Source organism: Chaetodon trifascialis, chromosome 20, assembly GCF_039877785.1.
Source record: "Chaetodon trifascialis isolate fChaTrf1 chromosome 20, fChaTrf1.hap1, whole genome shotgun sequence".
NCBI classification, from domain to species: domain Eukaryota; kingdom Metazoa; phylum Chordata; class Actinopteri; order Chaetodontiformes; family Chaetodontidae; genus Chaetodon; species Chaetodon trifascialis.
Genome location: NC_092075.1, coordinates 17,691,619 through 17,718,051, shown reverse-complemented (window position 1 = coordinate 17,718,051; position 26,433 = coordinate 17,691,619). Strand labels below are relative to the sequence as shown.

General features: G+C 41.6%; 1 protein-coding gene across 1 annotated transcript in view; it reads left to right on the top strand.

The window, feature by feature from the left end:
- Positions 1 to 26,433, top strand: part of whrna (whirlin a) — a 126,796-nt gene that overhangs the window by 87,009 nt on the left and 13,354 nt on the right. Inside the window, 4 exon segments of the mRNA XM_070989398.1 lie at positions 2,915 to 3,123; positions 6,210 to 6,246; positions 21,112 to 21,324; positions 22,376 to 22,597. Of these exon segments, the coding sequence (XP_070845499.1) occupies positions 2,915 to 3,123; positions 6,210 to 6,246; positions 21,112 to 21,324; positions 22,376 to 22,597 (681 nt within the window).

The following is a 26,433-nucleotide window of genomic DNA, read 5'->3' as shown; positions in this document are numbered from 1 at the left end:
GCCATTTGCAGCACAGTAGGCAAGTCCCAGCGTCTTGAATTTGAGCAGCCACCAGTAGCCAGTGCAAGGTTGAGAGGAGAGGTGTTTGTTGTGTGGGAGGACTTGAAGACCAGCCGGGCTGCTGCATTCTGGATGAGCTGCAATGGTCTGATGGCACATGCAGGCATCAGCCAGCAGCGAGTTGCAGCAGTCCAGGTGTGAGATGACAAGAGCCTGGACCGGAACCTGCGCCACCTTCTGGGTGAGGAATGAACATATCCTAATGATGTGCTGGCAGGTGGATCAGCAGGCGCGGGTTGACACAGTGATGTTGGCAGCAAAGGACAGCTGGTCATTCATTTAAATAGTGAGCAGTGAGAATTCAGATGCATTATTCATCATCATTTTGCATCATCACTGACAAGTGTAGTGTTGCACAACTTGAGTTTTTTAATTCACGAACTGGGACACGTTGCATTGGAGAAAGCCATAGACACGACTACCACTATATATTGAGTACATTGTCACAGTCAGAATCCAGACACTCACATATTATAATGGCCCAGGATAAAGATAATGTACTACAGAGTAAATACTGAGTGATTTCGGACACATCCCTTTTATTGTGTATGCTGGCACACTCTTTTACCATCATGGCTGACTGTCATTGAGGGTTATTTTGTGTGGAAATTTGACCTGTTGTTTGTTTTGGTATCTGCTGATTTTACTTTGCTGACATTTGCTTTAAAGGATTCAACATTTAATTAGGATTAGGTCAGTGAGGAGGAAGTGGGGGGGCTCTGGTCAATCAGTATTTTTGTCTTATTTTTTTTATTGTGATTTTATATAATTGTTTTCAGATAGTTTAGATTGTTTCTTACTGTGTCTGTTTATGTTATTTAGATATTACTTATGTGCCTCCTTAATTGAATTTCCTAATGACTTCAATGCCACATGTAAGGACCATGAAAACGAGCTTTGAATGTACAAATTAAATGTCAAAAACTATTGCTCAATTAAAAATCCTTGGAAAAAAATTGATTCAACATTTGAGCAGAAAGAGAACAGATACACTAAAGCCTTTTTAAAAACAATTCATACATAATATGATAGTATAATGTTTTGACACACAGACAGACTCTGAGTCAGACTCTGAGTCAGACTGAGTCAGACTACCATTTCTCTTCAAGTGACAGAGATACTGACAGAAAGAAGAAGAAAATGATGTGTGTGTGCTCCTGTGTCGGCTTCTTTGTGCATGTTTGCTTGCCATGTGTGCTCTCTAGCTGTGTCAAATCCAAGTGAAACTGAGATAAACCAAGCTGAGCTCACAATAAACTGAGCTCCAGGGTTGTCAAACACTGTAAAAACTCCACAAGAAGCAGATTATTTGCTCTTTTTTGTGCCATTTTGTAATGCAAACAGCTGGAACAAACATTTTATAATCTGTCTTAAAATCTGTCTCTTATCCCTGAGGCTGCAGCTCAGCCTGACAGCACAAATAAGCATTTAGAACGTGTTTGCCATGGCAGCAGTGTGTTCTCACTGCAGCGGTGCTTGTTAGCGTTGACTGATTGATTGCATTTGTAAAAACACTTTTGATTATCTGTCTCTTTGCATTTGCAATCAAATGGCCTTACTACGTATTATTACAAAGTGTGCCATCGTCCGAGCTGACAAAGGTAGATTTTTATGTGGAGAATGTCCTCAGCTGCCTGTGCTGTATTGTGCATTAGCAGTGACAGATATGGTGCTGGGTCACCTCAGGTTGTTGGAAAACACCCAAAAAACTGAAACATATGAGTCTTTAATATCTTGCCTGCACTGGCCGCTGCTCTGAGAGAGCACTGAAATGATCCGTGGGTTAGTTGGGTGGTTCGATTGGCTGACCAAAGTGAAATGGGTATAAAACAAATAGACAGAAAGTGACATTCGGCGACTTTTTTAAAATGATAAACACTAGATCAAGTCTAAATGCTGGACAAAGTCATTTACAAGACCAATGACTGTGCTGTTTTGTGAAGGGAGAGTGGTGAGCCTGTCCTCTGCGACTAATTTGTTGCACAGTTATAGTGGCAGATAAAGTTAATGGAGTCAGAGAACAGCAGTGAGATGACCAAACTACTTCACCTTACTTCCTTAAATCCAGAGCATTTCTTCTTCATGTGGGGGTCAGGGCCTACACTGTTGGTCACTTACAATATAACAGGTTGAAATTAAAGACTTAATCAAACTGTGTTGGCTGATCAGCTCTTATATACCCCAGACATAGGAGTGCTTGTTTGGAAGAGAAGTTTTCCATGTTTGCAGATGTGCTATGTGCAGGTGTGCAGAACAGCAATGACAGCATGTCACGATTGATACTAGTGATTTGAAGCCAAGCCAGGCAGAACAGATCAAGTACGTAGGAAAGGTGCAGTTTGAGGTTAGTGTTTCAGCTTCATTCAGCACAGATGAGAGTCTGATGCAGAGGGTTGACCTCAACATTAAAGCTACAATAAATCAGCTCATTATAGGCGACAAGAGGTACGGTCAAGGTGGTGTTTAGTATGGACATCATTATGCTCCTTCTACTGCAGCCTCTGGGCTCGGCCCTTTGATATAATGTGAAATTACATGTGAAAGCCTATTCAATTACATATTAAAGAGTTCGGTCCTGAACCTGTCAGTGAGCAGAGAATAATCTTTTTGTAATTATTTCTGTTCGCTGCTCAACCTGAGAAAGTCACAACTTTTAACAAGAAACCAGCAACGTAATTATCCTGCTCTGATCCATTAAACATTTCTTACACCTCCACCACCTCCATCTGTTACGTTACCTCTCTCTGACCTTTGACCTATGAACCTGTGCATGTGACAGTCTCTGCCTGGTCCACCCGTGCCACCTTGCTCAGTCCCCCCCACCACCCCTCTGTGTGCCATCCCCTCCCCGCAGGTCGGCGACCAGATCTTGGAGGTGAATGGCCGCAGCTTTCTGAGCATCCCGCACGACGAAGCCGTCAGGGTCCTGAAGTCATCACGGCACCTGATGATGACGGTGAAAGACGTGGGTCGCCTCCCGCACGCCAGGACAGTGGTGGGTGAGACAAAGTGGATCGCCAGCTCACAGATAGCAGAGAGCTCAGCCAACAGCAGCATGGCAGGGTGAGTTTTGATGAAAAAAATCTGGGCCAAGCCTGCTCTTAATTACCCTCTATGAAAATGCATTTTGTTTTTCAAAAAGTTCTCATGGTGGGGATAAAAAGCAAAATTAAAGTAGCTGCTGACTTGGCAGCCCCTGTGGACAAAAGCAGGATGAGTGATCATCTCGGAGTCGGCTGCACTTAATGCAGACCCCATGCTTCCTTTTCTGATGTTGATGAGTGTATTTCTGTTTAGTTTAACTAACTGTCTCGAGGCTGTAGCTTCTATTGAGCTAATAAACCTGTGAGTGCTGTCAATTTCAGTCTGAGCTGTGGTGGAGTAGTGGAGTGATACCTTTGTCATACTTGAATAAATGGAGTGTTAAGATTTTAGTAAAGTTTGACGAATATATCCGTGATAGTGGATACTGACCAGGCATACGATCTGACATGAAATGACCAACTGTATACAGACAGGCTTTTAATGTGTAAATGTAAATTTTTCATTCAACTGTTGGTTGGACTTTTCAACACTGATCATTTTTAACAGGTCTTATTTCAAGTTTAATATTTACCAAGCCTGCTTTGTTGTAGGAAACAGAGAGACATTCAAATTCTGTGGGAGGGAGGGAGAATGCGTTCAGGATCCAGGATTAATCTGTCATATATAGTGATACCAAGTGTCATCAGCTCTGAGAATTCCTGCATAAATACCAGTGAATATCTTGGTGATTGATACAATGTAATGATGAGCGCTGATAATTCGAACGAAACAAAACGAATAACGAAAGAGGATTTGTTAGCCAGTAACCCGACATTAAAAAACTCTAATTTCAGCCGCTGTGAAAGGAGAGGAGACTGACTGCGGCTGAACTTTGACAAATTTAAGATAACTGACACAGGTACCAGATGGTCTGTGATTGCTACAGTGTGTTTGACCATGCCACCGGTTAATTAAGATCACCACTATGTTTAAGTAAACTGCATGGCGTCTGTCTCATTTCTGATGTCTGAGGTGAATAACTGCCATTATTATTAACTTACCAGCACAATAGAGAGTTCCAATAGAGTGTGATCAATTATTGTTATCCTTCACATTTTTCTTTGCATCAATGTAACAAAATTGAAATTATGCTAGTTTCAGTGATGAAAACTGGCACAAGAAGAAAGACTGAGCCTTGAGAGCAGTGCAGCAGGAGTAAGTCTGGACAGAGATAACGAAGAGAACACCAAGAAAAAACATCCTCTCCCTCTTAGACTAAAGACGACGCCACAGTCTTTACCCACCTAATGTGATCAGAACTCTGCCTCTCTCCTCTTTGCAAAACCAAAAAAATGCAATATGCAGCTCTGGAAGAATGCCAGAGCCTCTCTCACAATGCCACACCTGAGCAGCTCATGACCTGGAATAACAACACAATCCCCAACAGCCAAATTAAACTCTGATGCAAATGGCACACTAATTTTCTCATCAACACAATAAAGTCACGACCCGTGAGCTCAACAACTCAGAACTTGTAATTCCTCTCTGACTCTCCAAAACAAACGGGGCTATAAAAGGTATTTAACATTGACGTCGCCAATGAATTTCTGGTCGAATCCCCCTGAGACGCTCTGTCTGCCTACCCTGTTATTAGTTTCTTCCAGAGACAGCACAGTTTAGCAGAGCCAAAGGGTTTTTCTCTGTATATCTACACTTGTTTCACTCTACTTTGAATTCAACAGTTTCACTAACCAAAAAATGAAAATTGATATATACTGCAGAGAAAAAAGTTCAAATGTTTTACTAACCAATTTGTGCCTTTACCATATGTTGCATACACAAATTACATGAATAAAATTGATCGATTTCCATCGTTTCACAGATTTATTTCACATTTAAAGTAGTTTTAAACAAGAAAATATGTACCAAGTTGAACTTTTGAGTGATGTTCAAGCTTGAAATAATGTTTTACTACAGAAGGAGTTTTTTCTGCTTGTTTCATTACCATTTGCATATCAGTGCTATTATAGTGCTGCACACAGTGTCTCATTTAGTATCTCTTCCTTGAAGACTGCTCATTATCTGGCAGTACAAAGGCAGCAGCCAGGGAGAAGACAATTGAAAAATGAAGAATGAAGGGAGAATAAATGGTTGAGTTGGTCTCAAAAGTCAACAGGGCTAATTGAATTTGAATCCCAAAACAGGTCTCCACGCTGAGTTTAATGTGCCATTTCAGGTGGGACTGCAGTATTTTTATGACTCGGGTTTAATTATATATTTTGGGGTATTTCTGGCCCTGAATGCAGCGTTTTGAGTTGTCATGTTTCCACATGGATTTAAAGCCTATTGCTACATGGGCACTTGAGGATGTAAAGACATCTATTTGTCATTTCAGTCATGCAGGAAAATGGGGCTAAATAAATGGCAAGAAGGAGACAGACAGAAGAGACAGTGTGTGTTTTGATATGTGTGCCTGAATTCATTCAACGGCTGACTGGAAGATATGTTTGCCTCATGTTTCTTGTAAAAATGTCTCTCTGTGTGGCAGCTTCTGCCACATTTGCAAGAAAGCCATGATGAAGATTTAAAAATCTGTGGCACTGTGCATTTATTAGCCTGTGATAAATGTATTCAAAAGGTGTAAAGCTGTCAGTCAAGATATTTCGAATCCTCTTTTCCACAGCTCCAAAGCGTACATGTATCTGTTTGAGACACAGAGGACGGAATTTCAGTGAGAAAATTGGTGAAATAAGCTGTTCAATATAAACTGTAAATTTCCCTCCCTGAAGGAAAAGCTCATGATGGTGGTCTCCTGTGTGCATGCTTACTGTATATGCATCAGTTTGCATTATAAGGTTTCACACTGTGCATCAAGTGCACTCCAAATCTATATTTAATCCTTGATTTACTGTGTATATGTAGTCAGATGGTTGAGAAATGTACAGTGTGTAGCGCGCGCACGTGTGTGTGTGTGTGTGTGTGTGTGTGTGTGTGTGTGTGTGTGTGTGTGTGTGTGTGTGTGTGTGTGTGTGTGTGTGTGTGTGTGTGTGTGTGTGTGTGCATATGTGTGAGGGCTCAACTGTCCCTCAGTGATTCATTTGTCCTCTTCATGTGTTTCTCTGCAGCTTCCCGGTGGACAAAGGAGCCTCTGCAGCAGGAAAGGTGAGATTCGTGAGAGGCAATTTCCTCTTTGTGTGTGTATGTGTGTACGCAAAATACAGGACTGTCTGTGTGCTTGCGTGTTGAGCATTTCTCTTGGGACATGATTATCTACCTGTCGGACCGTCTGTTAACCCCACCACTGAAGAGTGCCGATGGTCAGTGAGGTCAGTGATCACTCTTTAGCCAGTGTTTTGTCATTGAATGGAAAAGAACGAGCTGTACCTGTCTCACTTTCAACCGTCAGACTTTTTTTTAATGTTGTATGACAACAAGTGAACGGTGAAACTAAAGACTTTGGGGACAAAGAAGTTGTTGCTGCACTGAAATGGTTAGTCAGTTAATCGATTAGTGGATTGACAGAAAAATGGACAATTTTGATATTCGATTAGTTCTTTAAATCATTTATCCAGAAAAAAAAAAGGCCAGACAGGTTGGTAGCATTTTTGCAAATGTTCCAACAGGCTGCTGCTCTTAGTTTTCAATTTCTCGTCACCTTTAGCTTGGGTGATTGTTCTGGCCTGCAGCAGAGGGAGCACTACTGCAGTCAATTGACTTTTGGGAGATTTTTTTGGGTGTATTGCACGTTCCGGGCACTGGAGCTGAGAGCAGCACAGGGGTGCGTTGGTTAAACAACACTTAACCTTCAGAAATGGGCCAAACAGACCACCTTGGGGTTTACATATAGATTGTATCAATCCAAAATCTAAAATCTAAATTAGGTATATTAAGCCTCAACAAATTGTGTTATTACCCTATACCACACTGTCCTTAACTCACTCTCCATACAGTGTATCTTTACTATTGACTTTGACTGTGACTTTGTGAAGTGAGAGCGAGTGTGTTGGAACGGAGCAATAAGGGGAGGGCAAAGAGAGGAAAGTTGGAAGAGACAGCAGCTGATGGAAGAGAAAGAAAGGGGGTGAGAGAGAGGGGAGGAAGGTGAGTGGGAGAGCTCACTTTTCATTATGGAGGTTCTGATGGACAGTCCTCACTTGACAGAGGGAGGCAATGTACTGTAGCAACACTGTATTGAGAGAACAGAGAGAGGGAAGATGGATGTGGGTGAGGATGAGGTATTTTGAGAGGAAAAGGAACAAATTTCCTCAGACTTGTGTTCAAAAAGGGTTTAACAGTCATTTACAGACTATGTTTTGAACGGTTGCCTTATAACGCACCACCAGTGTGTGCAGCAGTGGCTGGGATTTTGCCCTTTTAGTCAAAAGTGCCCTTTTCGGACATAAAAACTAAAATGGATTGTATAAGGGGCAAGTCTCACTGATCTCTCTGAGATGGTAGTGTCCAAACAATCTGCAGGACATTTAATAGATGTTGCAGTATTTCTATTATGTGGCGTGCCAAATACATCTCTTCACCAAACAAACAAATCTTCATATACCCAGACAACAAAACAGGCTGTACCTCCAAACTAGGATGGGTTGCTCAAGTTCATGATCATCATTAGGATTTTCAAATTCTAACCTTTATGACTGACACATGTTCAGTTCAACTCATGCCTCATCAGTCCACTTGTGTCCTTCCTTTGACTTTGTATTTAGCATGCCACCACTGACTCTGAGCATTTTGTGGCCTTATGTCAACATGGTGCATCTTCTGTCTTGGTGAATGAGAAAGGACAGTCATTGATTGCACGACCGCAAGAGGAAAGCATAAGTATAGCTCATTAATAAGCATTCAAATGCTGTCATTTTTATGCACCAACTACTCTATTAACATTTAAATTGTGCTCATGCTATGACAGCATATTGATGGTGTCAGTCAAAGCTTCGCTGCTGCAGCATATGCATAATCTAATCTGTGTATTTCATGCCTGTAATGCCAGCAGGATTACAGACTGTGTGTGGTGGTCGCATATGAATAAGCATTTCTGCTCTAGTCAGCCTGGAAAATTCATGACCACTTGGTTGCTTTCATCCTCTCCAAGAATTTACAGGACACTTGACTTCCTATCCGGTCTCTTATCCAGTGTGTTGAAGAGAAATAACTCTTTCAGATGAAAAACTTCCAGAACTGTGAAAGGTGCCATACTGCGACTGTTGAGGTGGGACTGTGGACTGGACTAGAAGACAAGGGGGGGCAGAAATACTGGTTTACTCTGTTTTCTGCCTCGAAAGGTTGTCCTTGTACAAGATTACGCAAGGTTTTAAATTTTCCTGTCTGGAGAGCATCATTAATGGGACTTATACCATTTTTGTGGAAATGCTTTTTAGATTACATGTATAGTATTTTTGCTTGATTCCACAGTTCACTCTGAAGTCAAGGTGATGTGACAAAAGTCTCAAGTTCAATTCACACCCCTGATGTTCCAGTTATACTGTATGACGGTTTTCTTTGTCACGTGCCCTCTCATAGCTTCACTGCCGTAAACAAATACGAGAGCTCAGAATTTGATATAAAGATGTTTAAAGATTCTCTTCAACATTCCCACAGTTGCAGACGTACCTTAAGTTATGCACTGTAACTCCCAGTTCTATGAGTATAGACATAGCCGTCTAAGAGCTGTGAAGTTTGATAATAAGGTTGCTGTGCTCTGTCTTTTCTAATAGAAAGGCAGGACGGTGAGACAGACTCTCTTAGCTGATGTCAGGGTTAGGAGGATGCTCTGTTTTAATGGATAAAACGAAAAAAGGAGAGGGACTGTGTGTGTGTGCAGCACACACACAGTCACCTGGAGTAAATCCCACAGTGGTCCACATGATCAGTTACTGAAAACTGGATCTGTCTATGTAACACCCTGTCATAGAAGGGGTCCTGGATAGTACACACCACTGCAGGGAGCAGTCCTAATCTTTCCAAGGGCTCTCAGGCCCGCAGGTGTTGGCCAATCAGTGGGAGGTGGAGGATCGTGCCACACAGCTATGACTGTGTCTCTGTACCATGTTATTTGGCACAGTTTCCCTGCTGCACTCTGGTCGGAAACCAAGATGTGCTTGTTTGTTCCAGTGCCACTACAAAGAATGCAAGCTTGTCCTCCTGAATGGATGCAAAGAGGTGAGGAATCAGAAGAACTGGGGAAAAACATAATGGTGATGCAGTTCATATATATATATATATGTGTGTGTATGCTGATGCAGTTTGAGCCCACCCTGATTTTACAGTTAAGGCGATGTAGCTGATCACTGACCTTTAGAAGACATTTTGCAATCCACTCAAGTTGAAAAAAAAGCTGTTGCAGAGTTTACACTGACATTTCATTTAGATATCTCTGACTGAGGCAAAGAAACTAAAGAAGGAGGGGTCCTTATGTCACGGCGTAGCACATTAACGCACATTGGTGCCACACTTGAACGTTCTCAATGCAGTTAGCATAGTGGTAAAAGGGTAGACCACTCCATCTGCCCCATCAGTCCCTTCTCTTCTTCATCAGTCTGGGCAATTGAGGCACCATTATTATGGTGTGTTGTTATTTAGCTACTGTTTCGTGCATCTTGGAGGTACATTGCATTTGATTTGCATGTTAATTCAAAAATATATTTGCATGCAAGTTACATTAAGACTGGAGCCTCTGTGTGATTGTGGTTACTAACAGACTAAGGTTAGTAAGTTAGCTGAACTGTCACAAGCAGAACATTACAGTGTTAGTGTTATGATGTAATGACTTCCTTCTGTTAATGTTTCCTTGGGCTGAGGGGAGAGCAGAGAACAAGCTCATTCTGAGATTTCTTAGATTCTGTCTTTCATTGTAGTTGTGATAAAACAAGTGGTTACCTAATACTCATTTATTTTTTTCTAACTGATAACTTGCATACCTTAAATTCATTCTACTATCTAGTCCTTATTTTCCCTATTTATAGCAGAGCAGGGCATTGGGCATATATAAATCAGAGAGGTGTTCAGCCTGTTTTGCCAAGATAATTCATGTGAAAAGCACATAATGTGCCCCCTGGACTTCACAAATAGCAGTGATTCAGCTATTTCCCTTTTTTTCCAGAAATATTTATACTCAGGCCAGAAAGCTTATTATGGCCTGAAACAGGTAATATTGGTCTGAGGACAGCTTGGTCTGGTATATGTAATCTGCTCAGTAGTATTTTTGGTTTATCTCTGCAGTGAATGATTTCTTTGTCTTGACCACTGGGAACTGCAAGAGCACTGGGATTAACATACAGTTGCATTTCTTATACTTTTTTCTTACTATAAATTAACCAGACTAACAGTCCACTGCCATGCTAGCTGCTCTGTGAGACTGTACTCACACACAGTAATGCTTTGAGTTAAATGGAAACTCTTCTCTCCATGTGTACCAGTGTCACTATCTTTAAATCAGTCCATGTCCTCTACAGTCCTTTGCTACAATACATGGATGCCTCATGGTCATTGAAGTGCTTTTGACAAGGAGTAAACACTATGATAGTGTTGGTCTTGTGTCAAGCTGTTTCAACCATGCTGTGCATCCAATTCAAACCCTCGTCCTATAGACTGACCTTCCTGAGATACATATTATTTGATGGGGGTCATTTCATCTCCCACATCAAACAGTCCTAAGCAGTGGTCTTGTGTGTGTGTGTGTGTGTGTGTGTGTGTGTGTGTGTGTGTGTGTGTGTGTGTGTGTGTGTGTGTGTGTGTGTGTGTGTGTGTACATCTTAATGCGTGTGTATGTATGCGTATGTTTGCAGGCATTTCCAAGTGTTAGTTTGTGATGGCTGTGCTAGGTTGTCCTATTTTCATTATCGAGGCCTTTTCGCTTGTCTTCGCCCACGCCTCTCTATTCATAGCCTCTATTTCCCTAATCAGCTTCTTAGTCGGAGCCACCATATTGGTTCTTTCACATGAAAGATTTATTATTTTATGTTTTGTCTGTACCCAAGACTGCATTTGAAACGGTAGTTTCACCTGTCAGTATGAAACAAAGCAAAATTCAGAATCTGATGTCGGTTGTTGGGTTGTTTGCTTGTGTTGCCAGGAAGACACTGCTGTCAATCAAATCTGATCAAAACACAGCTTCACTGCCCTGATGACGTACATTAGCTGAGTTTTAGTGAGGATGTTTTCCTTTTTCTAACTTAAGACTATTAAAAGGAAATCCAATATGCACAATGTTTATGTGCTTTTGGTCTGGGGCTGTTTTGTGTGGTTTTTGAAATTTGGAGTAGAGTCAAATCTTAATGCTAGATTATGAAATTGTATTTTAGACAACACTGCATTTCTAACTTTGTGGCAACAGTTTGTGTTCGACACTCACCCCCATGTGCAAAGCTAAGCCCATACAGACATTTTTCCCAGTTTGTTGTAGAACTTGTATGCATGGGTCCACAGAGCTTTGATCTCAAGCCCATACAAACCACTTGAGATGAACTGGAACACCAATACAGACAGCAAACACTGCCCATGTTTATGGAATGAGATGTTAAACAGTGATCTATGGGTGTAATGTTCAGCTGCCTACATGCTTTGTTTGGGTTGCCACACATTTTTGATCGTGTTTTCTATTTAAGTTTTCGGGTGCTTTAATGTAAAAGCACATATCGCTCCATGCTACAGTAGGCATAAAGGCATAAAAAAAGTAAAAAATAAAACCGCATGTTTTTATGATGAGAATCAAAGTGCACAAGCTCACAATAAGCAAAGACAACTAAAGTACATGTAGGTGGACTGGCTGCTGCCACTTGTGTTTGAATATGTGTGTATGATAACCTCTGTGTGTGAGAGCGAGAGAGAGAGACACACACACACACATACACAGAGGGAGAGAGAGGGGACATTAAGAGGGGAAGATATGTAGCAGCAGGGCTTTAGGGCTAGGCATCAGGAAAGGAGGTGATAATTCACCGCCCTGCTGCTCCTCCATATGAGCCAGAGAACCTCTGTTAGAGTCGACCCCCACTGATAACCTCACACTATGTCAACACATCCCCTGTATAAATATTAATCTGCGTTAGAATGATCTGCTGGTGATTGCACTTGTTCAACAAGCTAACAGAGTTGTGTTCTTATAGCATTCTGCATCATCTTGTCATCTCTCTATTGGTGCCTGGAGATTCAGCGCATCCCAGAGGTCACATTGTCTGCCCCCCCCCAACATTATATAATTGCAGCCCAAAGGCCAAGCCAGACCGATAAGCTAATTAATTAAGGATAGGTCACAAAGCAGTTCTCAATCATTAATTCTGCTCTGACCCAATTTGGGCCCTGATCTAGAGCACATGAATGTTGTTAGAGCAACAGTAAAATGTATTAGAGCAAATAACAATGGTAGATATTGCTTTTGTCAGTCAAGCCTAATTTGCTCAATGGAGCCTTAAATGGGGAAAATGAATGTAAAAATAAAATGGAGAATAAAGCCCACTTGATAACAATGTTAAAAATGAAATAAAGAATACGGATGAAAAAGAATAAAGAGGTTGCATAACATAAGATGGAAAATAGAACTCACTAATAATAAAAATAATGAAGTTAAACAGAGTACGTAGAATAAATAAAATCAATTAAAATACAACAATTTAAAAGAATTACAGCAGTGCATACTGTATGTGCAAAATCTATAGGTAGGTGCCCCAGAGCTTTGGGGCATAATAGACAAAGACTGCATCCCTGGTTTTCTTTCAGCTGTTGCTAGAAACCTCCAATAAACCAGCTGCAGATGATCACAGTGTTCTTGAAGGCAAGTAGTGAACAATGGACTTTGCGATGTAGCTTGGTCCTTGTCTATTAAGGGCTTTGTATACAAGGAGGAGGATGTTACAGGAAGCCAGTGCAGAGCAGCTAAAACTGGACCAATGTGCTCTCTCTTCTTGCTTCTGTTTAGTTGCCGGGCTGCAGAGTTTATTTTATAAATGGTCGTATTTTAGCAATGTTTCTAAGTTGGAAAAGTATAGAATAACACCAAGACTTGTAACCTCAGACTTAATCTCAGAAGTTAATTTTCCCAGATTACTTAACAGCGTTTCAATTTTTGTTTTAGAGCCAACTAAAGGGATTTCAGTTTTGTCCTCATCTAACTTTTGAAATTTTTGCTCAATCATTTATTTATTGCCAAAGTCACTAACAGAATCTATAATTGCAGGATCATTTGGTTTGGCAGAGATGTACAATTATGTTTCATTCACATAACTATGGAAACATACATTGTGCTCACTAATGATGTCACCAAGTGGCAGCATGTATTGTGACAACATTAATGGACCGAGGCAGCTGCCTTGTGCAACCCCGAAACAGATGTCATGTTTCTCAGACACGTGATCTCCGAGACTGATGTAAAACTTTCTCCATTTCATGTATATTTAACACTCAGTCAGAAAAACCACTCAAAATGGATGTCATGCTCAGTCGTATCAAACACTCTGAAAGGCTTGAAAAGGTCTTGCTGAAACCTGAAGGTACTTAAAGATTAATTTAAAAAAATGCTGGTATTCAAACATAAAAGCTAGCGAGCTGAACCTGAAGATGTCTTGCTTTTACCATCAAGATAAAACCTGCAACATTGAAAACTGATGGTTCTGAAAGCTCAAGACAAATTTAATTGTGAGACTTTGCTTGTTTTGCACTGGCAAGGTATTTTTGGACACACAGCTAGCAATACACAGTTCACAATGGATTCATCATGTTTTTTGGAGGTTTTACAGAACAGCATGGGCAGCAAACAACAGAAAGGGAATTGGATTCCCTGCACTTGAAAAGACAAGCAAGGTTGAGGCTAAATGAAAGGAAGTAGACATTTTGTGAATAATAGCTGAATAAAATCCAGTGGCCTGAATGGAATGATAAACACACTCAGATAGGGAGTAAATTGTACCTCACAAATCCCAATTCAGCTCTCAAAATTAGTATTTACTGTACCACAAGGCTGCAAAGAATTTCATTCTGGTTTGAATAACAAAACGCAAGCTTATACATGCTGCGTCCAAATGTGTGAGTCAGAAAAGATAAGGCAGCTTAATCAGAGATGGTTCTGGGTTACACTCGCAATGATTATACTTCACACTCATGCCTTCACAGTGTTTTTTAGTTTGTTTTGCTTTCTCTTGCTACCTGTTCAATAAAAAGCTGCATTTGAGGTTTGTAACTCTGTTCCCTTTACACAGGAAAGAAATGGTTCACTTGCCTGTTGCACGCAGCTTCTGGAAGGGTTTGTCTATCTAATGTGACAGCGTTGTTGCTCTTTTGACATCCTGTCACTCAACTGATTTTTTCTAACTGATAACTTGCAGATTAAGAAAATCAAACAAGACAGGGAAGCCCATGTGGAGTCAACTTCCACAACAATTGCTCTATTTCACACACTGTTGACAAGCTGATTCATGAGCATACATACATATATAGAGTTGTTACCATTGTAATTTCAGTTACCAGTAATGGGTAATTATTTGAGATAACTGGTCAAAATACTTAGCTTAGATATTGTGAAGGTGAGCAACAGCACAGTTTTAGAAATCAGGGTAGTTTTAGCCTTCGTTGTTGTCTTCCTGTGTATGCCATTCAGCTGATGGCAGGTCTCTTTTATTTGCATTAATTGTCTAATCAAGAGGATGTTGATTGTGAAGCCAACTCATCTAACTAAGACACAGAGTTTGCATAGAGGCATGATACTTCTGATAGGTCTTCTGACAACTAAGCACCAGCATGACTTGACAACACTTACTGTGTGTCAGATTTTAGCATAAAGCTTACCATCAGTCCATGTAAAGAGCCACTCTTTTTGGGCAGTGCAGTTTTGCTTAAAGTAAAGAGCAAGTCAAGGAGGAACACAGTAACCAAACAGAGACAGAACTGATACGGTGAAATTTTTTAATTTGCAAGACTGTAACTGTGTATTGCTCTCTCTCCAACAGTCAAAAAAATACTATTAGCAACACAGTAACCATGACATGCTACATATATGTATGGGCTGTTCTTCTGTTGTCAGACTGGAGGGTAAATTGATGTGATTTAAGAAAGCAAAATGTCTGGAAGCCTGTTTGATGTGCATCAAGATGTCAAGAATCAGTCTCCCCTCTTCTTCAATGATACACATCAATACTTCCAAGACGATCGCAGCAACAACTTAAAGCCTGCAGCTGAAATATGTCAGCGTACAGCTTGGACAACTCTCATACAGCTGGACTGAAGACCTGAAAGAACATCAACTATTGGAGAGAGTTCAGGAACAATATAAATACTTAAACACTTTGACAGTGAGTCTGATGAGGGTTTATAAAGCCTTAAAAAAAAAAGTTAAAAGTCTTTAAAGTCTTAGTAAGAGACGTTTGTATATGGTTGCCATCTTGGTAACATCCCATAGCAGTAAGATTGTGACTAAGGCAAGCCTCTTATACTTTTCAGACTATATTTTCATTTCATATTTTGGAAACGTTTTTCAGACGTTTCCAAAATGAGCTATTGTCACAGTAAAATGACCTTTTTTTGTCCCCACTTAGCCCAATTCAAATGTATAATAAATGTCATTAACCATTAGCAGCCAAGATGCTTATGGTTTGACATACTGTCCTATATACAGGTCATGAGTTTTCTGGCTGCACACTGCAAATCAGTGAGCCCTCTAAGCGAATATCATCATCAGCTAATAACATTCAGTCGTGATCCGGTCACAGGTATTGATTCTGTTTCTAATAATAATTCCTGATGTGTGAAAGAATTCAGCAGATGTGCTCATTCTCTGAGCAAAATATCACACTCGCAAAGATTAAAAGCACAGAGGGCTGAGAGGCACTGTTGGAGTGATAAGCGACCACTGTCAATCCCCTTGATGAAGATGATTAGCAGGGCTAAATTGCGATAAGAGCAGGGTGGATTTCACTTCTTTGCCATGTGTTCAGAATGAGATTTAGGCTGGATCTGACTCCATGACTGGAACACACTGCTTTTATGGTCACTGTTATCAATGATGGACACTTATTTCTCCATCTGACGCCAGAGCATTACAACTCGCAGCGTGATTAAATCAGAGCACCGCTCCGGGGGCATATAGGTATCTGTCAGCTTCACTGTGGAGAGTGCCAATGATGTAGTAAATATGTCTGTTATCATAACTTCCTGGCTTTGCAGAGATCCTCATAAAGTTTACATATAGACCTTGAGGCTCTGTCAGCTGGGAGCTGGTGATGGAATTAAGAAGCAGAGGTACACTTGTTCTCTCTGTAGGCCTCAGGTTTTAATACCAGGCTCTGCCCTGACAGGTCAATCACAATCTGTGCCACTATCGTGTGCAATCGATTTTTATAGCGTTGGCACAGCAATATTTCCTCTTTCTTTTTGGTGATTCTCCTCCTTCTGTTTTCATTTTCAGAGAAAAGAGTTTAAACTCCCTGCCAAAAAATGATGTCCAGGCTTCTGGCCTCAGATGAATGATCTTTCTTTTTTCGTGGAGTGACTTTTGGGTGCTGTCGTCATCTTCTATTGTAATGTTTTCCTTTGTCCGAGCCGTCCACTGACAGACAAGTGAACAACTCCGTGCATTGATGAAGACCATGAGAGGCAGTTGAAAGCACTGGAAAGAAGCTGCTAAGTGAACATTGGGTAAAGATTATTTTGTCAGGTGATAGTAAACAGAAAGATCTAATTGGATCATACTTTTGGCTGAATCAGTTAATGTTGGAATGTAATTTTATGTAATTAATGTGTGTGTGTGTGTGTGTAATAGTTGAAGTTTTTAATTAATCAAAAATTGGTACAGAAATAAAAAATGTTTTTCTGGATTATTTGTGGCATAGTTTTTAGCTCATGTATATTTTAGCTTTTTATTTTTATTAATTTATCTGATTACTGGCTCACTTGTATTTATTGTTTTGTGAGTTTAGTGTGACTGTCTCAAGAAGATAAGCATATTGTTTGCTTTCCTCTTAAATACATGCCCACCAAGGGTTGTAGCCAGAGGCCTTTAACACTGGACACATCTTGCTTATTGTCATTTTTTGTGATATATATATAAAATATGATTCTTATGATGTGATGGGGTTATATAGCCCTTCTTATACCACAGACACTTGCCTTGAGCTCAGTTGTCTGTATTAAACATCATGATCAATATAGTTCCTGAGCCTCAGAATCCCTGCTGTTTGCGTTGCTAGGCGACATCGATCTAAACAGGATGAGGTTCAAAAGGCTGAGCTCGGAGTTTTAAAATCTTGACAACAAAACTTTTCAAATTGGGAGAGAGAGAGAGAAATTTACTGATTGCCAGAGAATATCGCTGCAGTCTGCTGAACCAAAGTATAGAAACTGGCTTTCAAGCAGAGCTCTCTCATATTCACATTCACAGGCTTCCTCTCTGTCATTAGCTCCACCATCTTTAGCTAAGTCCCACTGTTGCTGTCTTTGCCTACAGTTTAATGCTACTGTCTGATTATATTGTCTGGTTGATAAAAGCTGATCTCACACCTTCCAACCAGTCAGAATCAAGAATTTTCAGCATTTTCTATTAACATTTTCTCATTAACATAATGACATGAAGAAGATGTGAGCATGATCCAGTGACTAGTTTTGTCAGCGCAACATAATTGTGAAAAGAAATAAAATCAGGGAACATAATTTCCAGGCTTGGGAAGAAGCACTTTATGAACTGTACTGCCCAAGCTTTTTACAGGCACGCAGCCATTTGTTTCTCTGAACTGCTGCAGACCTTTTCTTTTTTTCTTTTTTTTTTTTTTAAGAAACCAGCTTGAATCCAGCAGCATTATTCAGCCCATTTGTTTTTTGGTTGTTGGTACAAAGAGGTTCCTGACAGCCATGCAGGCCTCTTCAACTCAGCGGCTCAGTCAGCCATTTGCCCGGGTTTCAGAGAGCCCTTGTCTGAAAGACATTTGATGAGATATTCTGAGTTGTGTTCACAGATACAGTGGCATGAAAAAAGTTTGGGTACTCTTGGTCTAAATTTCTAGCAAAGTGAGTAAAAGATGACCTGATTATAAAGTTAAAAATTACACATTTCTTGAATGTTTTAAACAAGATTACTTTTTGTTTCCATCTTTTACAGGTTCAAAATAACAAAAAAGTAAAAACGTCCAAAGTTTAGGCACCCTGCATGGTCAGTGCTTAGTAACACCCCCTTTGTAAAGTGTCACAGCTTGTAAACATGAGTCACCAGCTAAGAGTCTTTCAATTCTTGTTTGGGGGATTTTTGCCCATTCTTCCTGCAAAAGGTTTTGTGAGATTCCTGGCTTGTCGTGCAAGCACAGCTCTATTGAGGCCTATCTGCAGATTTTCAATGATGTTTATCTTGGGGGACTGTGAGGGCCATGGCAAAATCTTCAGCTTGGGTTTCTAGAGGCAGTCCATAGTGAATTTTGATATGTGTTTAGGATCACTATCCTGTTGAGGAAGTCATGCTCTTTTCACTTCAGCGTTTTTACAGACAGTGGGATGTGGGATTTACTTCCAGAGTTTGCTGGTATTTAATTGAGTCCATTCTTCCCTTTACCAGTGAAATGTTCCCTGTGCCACTGGCTGTAACAGTAACAGTTGGAGAGCAGTGCACCACTACGCTAGAGTCTTGTGAACAACCCATAGCCCTAATAAGCTAATTAAGGCCTGAGATGTTGGTAAAAGTTATCCAAGAGCTCAAATCTCATGGGTTGCCCATACTTTTGTATGGTGCTCCTTTCCTTTTTTTAAACTGACTTTCTACAACTCCTGCTTAAAATATTGACAAGAAAGTTTAGTCTTCAACTTCATGCCTTTTGATAGGACACTTGTATGTCCGCCTCTCAGACTCTGTGAAACCTCATTGTTCAAAATATTCCTGCACAAATTTTAATTCCACATCCACAAAGTATTTTTAAATACAGCCTCAGAAGTTATTTGTGACCATTTCACAAGCTCAGAATATTAATGACCCTTATTTGCTTGCAGAATTTTGTGTCCCAGAAGTTAATATTGAGACTAATTGTGATCCAACAAAACACAGACGCGATATCTCCTGATCTCATGTCTGTTGGAAAATACCTTTGTGTACCTCATCTCAACTTTTTTTCTTCTCTTGGCATTGTTAAATGGAGACAAGATGTGGCAGAGATAAGGCGTGTGACATTTCCAGGTCTTAACTCGGCCAGCTTTTGGTGCGGCTTTATCTTATTTCCTCCTGATCGATTGGATGTTGACGGTGGTTGTTGTTTCTGGTCACTGCGATAAAAGTGCCAATCAGCTGATCACAGCATTTAACAAACCCAGCCAGAGAATGACCTCAGAGATGGACTGGGTCCAACAACTGGACCAGTATTGTTGGATGTCCATTAACTGTAAAATTGTGCTTTTATAGTAAAAGCGCCCTCTCTCCGTCCTCATGCATCGCCTCCTCGAGCACACCTCGTTAGCAGGAGACTGCAGGTGTTCCACTCCAGTTGAGTGATGACCAATTTCATTAGCTATCTCAAGTGCCAATCTGCCCTCTAATACGACTGCCAGAGACAGACTGACTGCTCACATGCCTCATGTGGTCCCATCGGTTCACTCAATGGCACCCTTGAGCTAAGTAACCGTGAGGCGGATGCTTTCGAAAAATTTTCGTGGTAAGCATTGAGGTGATTAAGATTCAGGCAGGGTAGCACCAGAGTTCACCTTGGGCATTAAACAGTTGTTGGCTCTGCTCAGACCAGGACACTGGGACAACTACTGTCTATGATATAGATGGACGAGTGCAGGCAAGAGTTGAGGAGGAGGAGGAGAAGACAGAGATTGGAGGAGGAGCAGGGAAGACGATGCCGGGCCTGTTTCTTCCTCCTGTTTCCGTCTTGTGTGAATGCAGGAAGACACAGACCCTGAAGCTGTGACTTTGAAGTGGTGTCTTTGATTAAGGAGTTAATTAAAGAAAAGCTGCATGCTAGCGAGCAGATAACTGAGAAAAGAGAAGGAACCAGCAGAGAGCAAAAAAAACGGAGCAGATATGGAGCAGGGACGTGATATTGGCAGCTCATCAGTTTCTGAAGTGCCATAGCACTGGGTGTCATTCTGATTGGCAGAGATGCCAGCTGACACACCAGGGACGGATATGAAAGCTGGAAAAAAAAAAAAAACCCTGCCACCCACATGTGTGAACAGAACAGTTTCTGCCCTGCTGCAAGCTGTGGTGTGAGTGCCATATAGCATTAATGATAATGGATGAAGGCAGGACAGCAGGAAGAAGGAAGTAGGATGATAATTTATACTTTTGGGATGAGAAGGCTGATGGTTAGTTCACTGCATGTGGGTGTAATTTATGTTCTTGTTCTTTTTCCCTCCGCCCTGATCGGTTTCCTTCCTCCGTCTCCTTTCTTACCATCCTCCCGCTCCCCCGTCACCCCTGGGTCTTTGCGGTTATCTCCCCCTCTTTCCTCCCTATCCATCACTTCTTCCTCCTACTCTTCCTGTGTTCTCATTCTCCTTCCTCAACCACCGTCGTCCTTTTCAGTTTTCACCTCCTGCCATGCTAAATATCTGCCTGTCCTCTTTTCTCCACATCCTCCTCACTCCAGCTTCTCCATCAAACTCTCCCCCCTTCCTCATTTCTGCTTCCCTGCCTTTCTGATCCCCCTCTTTCCTCACATTTCCTCCCTCTCTCTCATCCCTCCTCAGCACCTTCCCATTCACATCTGCTTGACCCTTCTGCTTCACAATCCCTCTTCCCCCTCACTTACTTCTAACCCTCCTCTTTTTCTTTGCATTGTTCTCCTCATCCTTTCCTCATGTTTCATTCCTCCTCTCCGCCCTCATCCTCTTCTTCTCCATCATCCTCCCGCCTCTCTGTAAAATCCTATATCACAGCTACTTTCTTTTCTCTCCTTGGCCTATTTTTCACCTCTTCCTCGTTATTCTTTTCTTCTCGGTCCATCGTCCAGGACATGAAAAATAAAATCAATTACTATAAAAATCCAATAAATAAATTAAAAAATATCTTCTCCATCTCATCTTTTTTTTTCTCCTTTGCACCACTGACACCAGCCTGGGTTTTATAAAGGCGTGGCGGGCTCTCAGGTGACCCTGTCCAGCCTGGTGAACCAGTCGCGGGCCATGCTGGAAGAGCAGGCGCGCCACTTGCTGACGGAAGCAGAGCGGCAGACCATGGGCTACTACGTGGAGGAGTACCGGGACGGACACATTGGGGTGGAGCAGCTGGTCGTGGCACTGTTCGAGCTGCTCAACACGCATGCAAAGGTGAAGGCAGAGGACGTTTGTTTGAAAAAGGAAAGATAAAGATCAGAAGAGAATCAGTTTTCTCCACGCGGGACTCGGTACTCCTGTACAGTCTGCGTGTTTGAGCTGTGAGCTTTGCATTGAAGTCTTCTGAGCCCTTTTGAGATTTATGCCTGGGCTTTTTGCCGATGTTCACAGTTCTGTTTTGTTTTTTCTTCCTCCTCGCCTCTTAAAAGTCTCTTGATTTTCTCACAGCCTGCAGTAGTTCACCTTGTAAGAAAAACCCACAATAAATCAAAAGCATTTTATCTCAAATTTCTCAAGTACACCGCTGTATCATAGAGCCACAGAGAGCCCCATACTGTATTCAGAGCTACTGTGCAACTCCCTTACTGGATGGGTTGTTTTTGCTTTTGTGTTTTTGAAATGTGCACAAGAGTAATTCATTTCAAATAAGAGTAGTTTGATCAAGGTTTGAACTTAATCTGTCTAGTATCGCACGTGCAAACTCAGTTTAACGATCGCCATGAAATACGGTTTAATGACCAGAATGAATGAGATCCATATTTATGACAAAAGCCCGTAAATGGAATCATCACTGCTACCTCCTGAAACAGTTGTTTTTGTATTAGGAAAAAAATGGAAAAAACATGATTTTTAACTAATGATTGATACAGAACATTAACCGCTGTAAAGTATAGACACATTGCTTTTCTCTGTGGTTGAGCTGTCGAGCCTTTTTGTTGTTCTTAGAGGACATAAAGCTAAAAATGAATTCAAACATCAGAAATCTCAGTAGAGGTCTCATTCTGCTCTGCTCATCTCACAAATCCAGACAATATTGAAGTTCAACCATCTCAGCCATCCAGTTCAATCTTGGTCAGAGCTGATTTGAATCTAGATTTGGAAATGATTAAACCATCCTTTAAACAAAGGCTAAAGAATCTGTTCTGTTTAAACTAAAGTTCAGTGTTGTTGGTGCCTGTTAGTCGGTGCCCGGTCAGTCTGTCACATCATACATTTGCCCTGCCCTCTTGTTTCTGCCCCACTGTACCTTCCTTCCTCCCCTCAGTTCTCTCTGCTGTCAGAGGTGCGAGGTTTGGTCACCCCGCAGGACCTGGAGCATTTTGACGGGTTGGTGCTGCGGCGTGAAATTCAGGCTCTAAAGGCACGACAGGGGACAGCCGGAGCCACAGCACTCCAACAGGACTCCCTGTCCATGGTGTCGTACCCGGACACCCTGACCTCGTCGTCAGCCAGCTTCATGACCAACACCACCCTCAGCTCTGCTCGGGTAGGCTGGGTTTATTAGTTGGCCAATTAGTTGAGTATTCTTGATTTATTGTGAACTCCTGAGCTAGATTGGATGGCCACTTTTTCTTTTTTATGTGAGAATTATTCATTGCGTGGAAACATAAAATGTGTCCAAATCTGGGTATTTCGGGGTGAAAATGTTAGCTCTCTGTAGCCCTCCCTGCTTCGAATTAATAATCCATATGCTGCCCTTATTTAAGATTTCATTCTGGTACAAATAATTTGGATGGATGCACCTTTATTTTTCTGCTCTGCCTCGCTGTCTCTCTGTTTGGATTGTGATTGGTTCCCTCTCTGTTTGGCTGTCTGCTCACTCTTCCTTTCTGCTGGCTCTGTGTGTGTGTGTGTGTGTGTGTGTGTGTGTGTGTGTGTGTGTGTGTGTGTGTGTGTGTGTGTGTGTGTGTGTGTGTGTGTGAAAGAGAGAGACAGAGAGGGGCAGACAGGATATTGTGATATATTTCCATGGATTGTAACAGATTCTGCTGTAGAAGCGATGTGTGGACTTTGTCGTGCTGAACACTGACACATTTCAGTGGCTTCCTGTTGAGATTGAAAAATCAGCTGATGTTTCATAGGTTATGTTTTTCTTCCACCTCCACGACCCTCCCTCACTTCCACCTGCCCCTTCCCTCCCCCTCTGTAGGAAAGGCTGCTCTGGCTGATAGATATGATGGAGGTAGGAATCACTGCTGAAAGTGATGAATGCTCTCCAACACAAACCCACACATGCAGGATACACACTAAATAAGGAGCTATAGAGTTCCTGGTGGGCAGAGGTGACACACACACATACACTCTGACTCTCACCTTGCAGTGAATTTGTTTGCAGTGTTTTTCTGCTGTCTTTTTCCTCTATTTTTTCCCTTTCTCTATTTTGATTTGGACAAGAAGTGTAGTGCTTTTAAAGAAAGTGATGTGTCTCTCCACAGTCCCCCCTGATGTGTGTCCTCACAGTGTGACTGTACAGGAAGTCTCTGGCTGTTTTTTATAAGGTCGAGGTCACTGTCACAGAGAGAAAAGACCACAAAAATTTGTAGTCGACAAAAAGTTGAATTTCATTTTAGCAAGTTGAGCTCATTTGCTGTGAGCTTCTGTGATCAGTGTGTCCTCTTGCACCAGGAACCTTTTGGTGTGTGGGGACATAAAATTCAGGTGAAATTAGAGTGTTACACTGACTTCAAATTGCTGGTGTTTCCTGTTCCCACTCTGCATAAAAACAAGTGGACAGACACATTACAGCACTTTTGTCAGACTCACCCAATGAACCTACAGTACTGTAATAACTGTACTCTGCTGTAGCCACCCTTCAGAGTGAATCTGTAATTCCAGCCATGTAATTCAATGCTTCTTCACCACAGCAGACACATTAACTTGGCTTTAGCCCTTTCATGAAACAGGCTGAAATGAAGCATACCAAATTCTCACTTTTTCCATTTTTACTTGATTTATTATTACATTTATTCAGTCTTGGCAGACAACTCCCTTGACTGCCCCTCCTAAGCATATGCTTCTAAGCATATCTGTTGTTTCAGGAAAACCAAATGTGTTAGCATGTAGTACTAGTAGGTGTACGCATGCAAGTATTTGGTTGTGGTTGAAGACAAATGATTGCACAGTTATCCATGCACACACACACACACACACACACACACACACACACACACACACACACACACACACACACACACACACACACACACACATGCAGGCACATGCACACACATAGATGTTATTTCTTGGAGACTTACCCTAAGCATCATCATAACTGTGAGTTGCCTAACCCTTAAGGTTAAGGTTATCCTGACATTAACCCAAGTCTTCATCCTTAAATTATAACGATTTACATTGTGGGCACGTTTTGTCCCCAGGAGGAACACAGGTCCCCACAATGTGACTGTGTAAACAGATATATGTCCCCACAACAACAAGTAAAACATCCCAACACACACACGCAAACAGACACACGCTCACAGACACACAGTGTCTAAGCTGACAGCACAGATAAGCTTTTGACTGTCTGCAGATTTTTCCACCAACAGTCCTTCTCATTCAGATGCCTCAGATGGGTTTTCTGTGCCTTCCTGCTTTCCCCTCAGAGAAGCGACATTTACATGTGTGTGTATGTGCGTGCAAGCGTGGATGTTTGTGTTGGTCTGTGTTCTTCCCATGTGTCTGTGTGTATATTTGTGCTGTTTTGGACCCCTGGGTGACTGCTACCACTGCTGTGTTAAGCAGATTAGAGAGCTGGGTGGGTGTGGGACAATAACAACACTTGATTTCTGAATCACACTCAAAACCAGGTATGTAGTCAGCTGCATACCAATGCATGTGCACCTATACCTACTTTACACAAATACACACAAGGTATGGAGAAAGACACACACAGAGCTACAAGTTAGATACTCACTGGCTGGTCATTCATAATGTTAGATGATTCTGTTGGCCTCAGATTGCATTCAATGTCAATGTATTTTTAATCAGATTATTGCTACTAATATCTGTGGATGTGAACTACAGTATGGCTGGGATATGCTTAAGTTTAGGCAACCTTAAACTTGCTTTCAGAAAGCCTAAAGAAACCGACACCTGTAGCCCAATGCTAACGCCAGCACAGTGCGTCACTCTGTTTGAACACAGTCCTGTTTTATCTCTGAATGCGGCCATGCCCACACTAAACACTGCAAGGCCACCATGTACCACAAAACACCTTCCACAATCAACCATCTGAGCTCAGATCAATAGTGGTTGTAGTCACAATTGTTCCAGTTGTTGCAGTTATGGTCTGCGATCCTGTCATGCTTCCCTTGAGTCATTTGATGCAACTCACAGCAAATGAGTCAGAGCTGCAAGTTTAGCCTTGCTTGGTGAGTTCAGTCTAGATTGCACAACATTTCTCTTTAAAGATGGTCACTGTGTCGGTTTAGGTGCCTTAAATTCCTGCTGATAGACACGTCAGACTACATGTAGAACCAGTTATAGCTTACAGTCCGTCACCAGGGACGACAGGGACAGACCTCCAGGATCAGGAATGTTAAAGACTGTGGCATCCAAAGTGTCACGGAGCATGTCAGGTTTTTTAAAACACTATAGAAGAAGGGGCAAGAATTGTGGCATGAATGTTATTTCATTGTGAGGTGTCACAGATGCAGAGTCAGTTGTTTTCCACAAAAACAAACTATACACGCTTATTTTCATTCACGATGCCCCTCTTCTGTCAAATCTGTGAATTAATGAGCTTAAATTGTTTCACCTAATCCCTGCAGTCAAACATGTTGCAGACCATTTCCATAATGTTTTTACCACACTGTGTAAACATCACTACTTCCTGCATTGAATGCTGACATTGGATGTAAATCATGTTCAGCAACATCTGATTCCCGGGTCGACTGACATACACACACAGAGATGCTGTGTGGGTCGTAAGTGTGGACGAACGCGGTCATACGTACACACAGACACAGCGTGCATTGAGCACTTATAGTGCAGAGCAGCGTCTCTGCATGTAGAAAGTCGATTGACTCTTGTGATAAATAAATTGTCTGTAAGTGCTCCGCGTGCAGCAACGAGGGGTAATTAAGCTGAATTGATGAGGCTTTTGTTTTGGTTTAGTGGCAGAGTTAAATGAAGGGCGATGTTTCTCTGAACCCGGCTCCCCTGCTCTGAAATCGCTCACAGATCTGCCACAAATTACCTCCTCTCCTCCGCCACGGTGGTGGGATTGAGCTGCCAAATCCTGCTTTGAACTGAGCTGATGATTCTTTATCGATTCCACAGCATGTGTGTTTAGCTTGTGGAAGAAGACATGATAGCTCTGTG